Below are 4,660 nucleotides of genomic sequence, written 5' to 3' on the forward strand. Positions count from 1 at the left end.
AGGTTCTTTAGACACACGTCAAACTTTTTTCCCATGATGAGTCCCTGCAATTGCAAAGAGCTTCTGTTGCTTCCAGCAGGAGAATTCCCAAGCCCTGAAATGTCATGGAATTTGGTCTGGACCAGTTCCTCTCCTGGATAAAAACTGACACACATCATGCTGACAAAAATCTAAATTCTTTACAAGTTTAATGCCAGTCTTTCCTCGTTTAGCAAAGTCTCTACAGCCCACTGTGGTCAAGAAAAGGGTTTTTTTTCATTCCTAACAGACGGGCTGCAGCTTCATCTTTGGGATTAGAGTGATTTTGAAGGATCATAAAATAAATTACTTGTTAGAGAACAGCTGATGTGTCCTCACATGAATTTATGACAAAAGTTTAATTTGCTGCGCTGCACATGTAATTTATTACTCCTGCAAGAGCTACTGTAATAGATCTGTCTTGGATATTACTCTCTGTTGTTGTTGCTGATTGTTCTTTTTCTTTACCTTTTTAACTTGGAGAAATAAATGCAAAAGTTCACTGTAGACGTTCACCTTAATCTAATTCCTTTCCAGACTCTGTTGAACCTGAGGATATGCCTTTGGAAAGCACTGAAGTGACCCAGGATCAGCTGCTGAACTATCAGTTGATGTTTCCCATAGGCCAGGACAAATCCATCCCCTGGAATGCCATCACTGCCTATGAGAACATGAAAGCAAAGAGAATATCTGAACTCAAGAAATGGAAAGAGCAGGTGGGTTTTCTTTGCGAACCTTTCCGAGACCGTTTCATTAGATGCTATCGATTCAGAGTACGAAATGAAAATGCGTGTGGAAGCACGCGTGGCAGGAACACTGGGGTGTCAGGTTTTGAGGCAGCCAGCAAACAGATTTTTGAGATGCTTTTATCATCAGGTGCTTGAGGAACAGGCAGAATTGCAGGAGCGATAAAAACAGCTGTGCATCAGATATGTCCTATACAGACCCCATACAGAAGCTGAATCTTTCTCTGCTTTTACTATCAGATTATAACATGGGCCCTTAATTTCCCAGAGCCCATATTAAATTCTTGGACTCAAACTTTTGAGTTTTAGTCAAAAAATTAAAGGCATTTGTCATTGGTCCATTGCTCAGTGAAGTGAAAGGGAGTCCTTACGTACAGTTATCAATGAAACACCAATGCAAACCAAAACGTGTTTCTTTCTGATCACAAGGAACGCTCTTCAGTCGATGCATGGAAAAAGGCAGAAAACTCAGGAATTAAAGTAAGCTTTTACCTTTGACACTGCAAACTCGCAGTGGGTAAGGGGGGTGTGGGGCCTTTGCAAGCAGGTCCCTGTTCCACGTGAGGGCACCAGAGCACCGCAGTTAGACCAGTCCCAGCACACTGCAGCACCCAGCTGAATTAGAACCGGGCACCACAGAAGCCCAGTTTCATAATGGTCACAGAGAAATTAAAAAAAAAGAAAAAAAGACAAAAACCTACTAACCCCACTCTAGGAAGCTTCATTCCACATCCAGAACAGGACTTGATTGCTGATTTAGTCTGGACTGTTGTACAGAAGTGCTGTTAGCTCCTGTTCTGATTTTTAGGCTTCTGCTTTTCTCACCCAGAGCCACAGATAAGCCTGTTGACTTGAACAGGAGCACTTCTGCGAGGGGCTGACCTGGGAAGGGCTGGCAAAAGCAGATTATTTTCACTGTAACATAAAAATACTTGCTCAGTCAGTTCTCCTCCCCCTTCCACTCATTTCAACATGTTAGGTACTATCGATACTTGGCAGTTGTGACTTTGAAAAAGTGAGCAAGCAAACAGTGAAAAAAGTGAATATTGCGAACGGTTCTTCCTCACCAGTTCCAGGCACTTTGGGTTTGGGTCTTGGAGCCCCTGGGGTGCTCTCTGTTCTGCTTTGGCAACAGCTCTGTCCTTGTACAAAAGATCACAAACATTCAGATGTTTGTTCTCGCCCCGGCTATATATGTCTTGCACCTATTCTCCATACATCAACAGAGCGCAGGGCCATGGCAACCCAGAAAACGTGGCTAGTCTCACGTACACCAGGCTCCTGCCGTGCACCTCCCCATAATAGGAGAGATTGTGCCCTCCGAGCAGTAATGTGTTTACTTAGTACAGGTTAAATTTCCTTGTGTGGCAATTTAAAGACTTAAATCCTCATGTTTCTGAGGACAGAAAATACCTCAAAGAACAAAAACAAAGGCCTAAATGCAGCACCAGAGTTTTCTGGCTGCGCTCCTACTGAAACAAGTAAAAACTAAATGCAAAGCAGCCTGGTGCAGATTTTATGACTAATAAGTGTTTTCAGCTTTTTGCTAGCTTTCTACTGATCCCTTTTTATTCAGCTGGTTTCTTTGTGATGCTGGTCTTGCCAACCTTTGCACGGCATTTATTCCTGCAGGGACCTTGTCAGAAGGAGCTCTACAGAGCCCTGTATAAATTGGCGAAGGCGCAGCAAAGAAGTGGAGGGGAGATTTACAAATTCTACTTGCCCAACTGCAACAAGAATGGATTTTACCACACCAAACAGGTACGTGCCTTTTCCCCTGTCTACTCGCAGCAGCGCAGTGACTAGCCAGCCTGACACAGCCAAGCCTTTCACAGCCTTCTGCTCCCAAACCCAATGAGTCTGCAGCTGCTGGAAAAGCAGGTTGTGAGATCAGGGATACTTAGTCGTGGGAGCAGATGGTTTGCCCTTCTTCTCTTAAAAGTGAGCCATGTGCTGTGGTCCCACAGTGAGGGAGGCAGGAGGCTTTTCCATTCACAGAACAGGTGCACACAAGGCCTTCTCCAAAATCTTTTAACCCTCTCTGCTCCCAGGCCAAATCAAGCATTTTGTCTCTGATCTGTTAGCATATTCCCAGTTGATACTAATTCATAATATCCACTCTACTGCCTGCGAAGCCTCTTGCCTATATAATAGTCATGACGGAGAAAGGAGACTCTCAGCCCCCAAGCAGTGAGAAACTCACACAGGCAGTGAAAAAAGTCTCTGAAGCAAAATGAGCCTCTGAAAGGAGAACAGAAACACTGATTTGTGCTGCCTATGGATTCTGTTATACGCTCATTTCCATTATAGCCTCAAAAAAAAGCCGTTGCAAGTTATACTGACAGTCATCTACAAACCTAACTAAGGCTCCAGACCTCAAGCCACACCCTTGTAACCACGGGTTATGCACACAAATTTAGTAGGTCTGTATAAATCCGTGTCACCGAGACTCCTTGTTTTGGGGCATGGCACCACTGTGTGACTCATGAGCATTGTGACCTGGGATCTAATCAGGCACAAACAGAAATCTCTCTAACTTTCATCCCCCAGAGAAATAAACAAAACACAACAACAAAAAAAACCAAACAATCAAACAAACCAAAAACTCCAACCTATCTGGGTCCTTGAGTGAAGAGCCAGACCATCCAGTCATGGCTCCTGCCCTGCCAGCTCCTATCTTCTGCCTTCCATCGGTTTCTCACACTGGAAGGTATTGCTGGTTCATACTGCTGGCTACTGAGGAGTGGGCAAACTGTTTTAAATCTGCTGTTGTGGTAGCTGAGCTTGGGTTACGGCTCCCTGACCCAGTGTGTGGATCAGAGGCTCTGTCTGAGCAAGGATCACCGCATTCAAAATGAATCTGTGCACAGCAGGTCCCCACCTTCTGATCCCAGATCTGCCCAACGTCTCTGCTTGCAGTATCTCACAGGTTGGGTTTTGTTTTGCTAATAATATTCTAGTGTGAAACTTCACTGGATGGAGAGTCTGCTGGGTGCTGGTGTGTCTATCCAAAAAATGGAAGAAGAATTCCTGGATCTCCAGAAACGAAAGGAGACCTTGAATGCCAACAGTATCTCGGCTCACAAGAATAAAATGAAACACGTTCATTCACACCAAGTTCTGTGGGGCCTGACCTAGTGAGGAGCCATTTCAGTCAGATGCTTTTGTGCACCTGATTTTCAGCGTATGAGTAACCCCAGAAAGTCACTTTTTACTGCGCTGGGATTACTCAGATGCTCGAGTGACAGATATGAGCAACTGCCAGATCAGGTCCTACAGTCTTTTATATTTTGTTGTATAATATTACAGATACTCTCGTATGTAAAGCTGTTGAATTATTTATTTCACAGTATGTGTATTTTTGTCTGTGTGTGTTGTTACTAATTTATATCCTCAAACACTTCATAACTTTATATGTAAATACTTAATATTATTGCTCTTAAATGTATGCATCTTATGTTGAAGGAATGTTGCTACTTAAAACTTCACACGGCATGACTCTGTTGGGAAAAATGGCTTGTAAACTGGCGTTTTTGTACTATGTATTTATAGACTTAAAACTGAATTAAAAAAAATAACTTTCAGTAGAGAACATGCTTATTTAAAACCTGTTTTGTTTATATATCATGTTGCTTTTGCGCCTCTGTTTCAATGTCAAGCTGTTTCTTAAAAAAGAAAGTCTAAACCTTGATTATATACTGGAGCTCCTGATGGGACAGTATTTGGTGCTGTTTTCCAGCTGAATGGTAAAACACAACAGAATATTCTCTGCCACCTTTGGCAGGTGGAAGTTGTTCACATGTGGACATTGTCCTGCTATTTAGGATGAGCTATTAAATCATGTCTTCGACGCCGTCCTGCTCTCTCGCTTTCTGCGTGTTCCCATTCCGCAGGTG

The 4,660-nt window shown here is 43.3% G+C and overlaps 1 protein-coding gene across 1 annotated transcript; it reads left to right on the forward strand.

The window, feature by feature from the left end:
* Positions 1-555: 555 nt before the first annotated feature.
* Positions 556-3,856, forward strand: IGFBP1 (insulin like growth factor binding protein 1; the record flags this gene model as incomplete). Its single annotated transcript, XM_010168388.1, has 3 exons — positions 556-734; positions 2,397-2,525; positions 3,725-3,856. Coding segments are annotated over 3 exons (440 nt in total), but the record flags the coding sequence as incomplete, so codon positions are not given.
* Positions 3,857-4,660: the final 804 nt, after the last annotated feature.

This window comes from Antrostomus carolinensis, unplaced genomic scaffold, assembly GCF_000700745.2.
Source record: "Antrostomus carolinensis isolate BGI_N321 unplaced genomic scaffold, ASM70074v2 scaffold3345, whole genome shotgun sequence".
NCBI classification, from domain to species: Eukaryota; Metazoa; Chordata; class Aves; order Caprimulgiformes; family Caprimulgidae; genus Antrostomus; species Antrostomus carolinensis.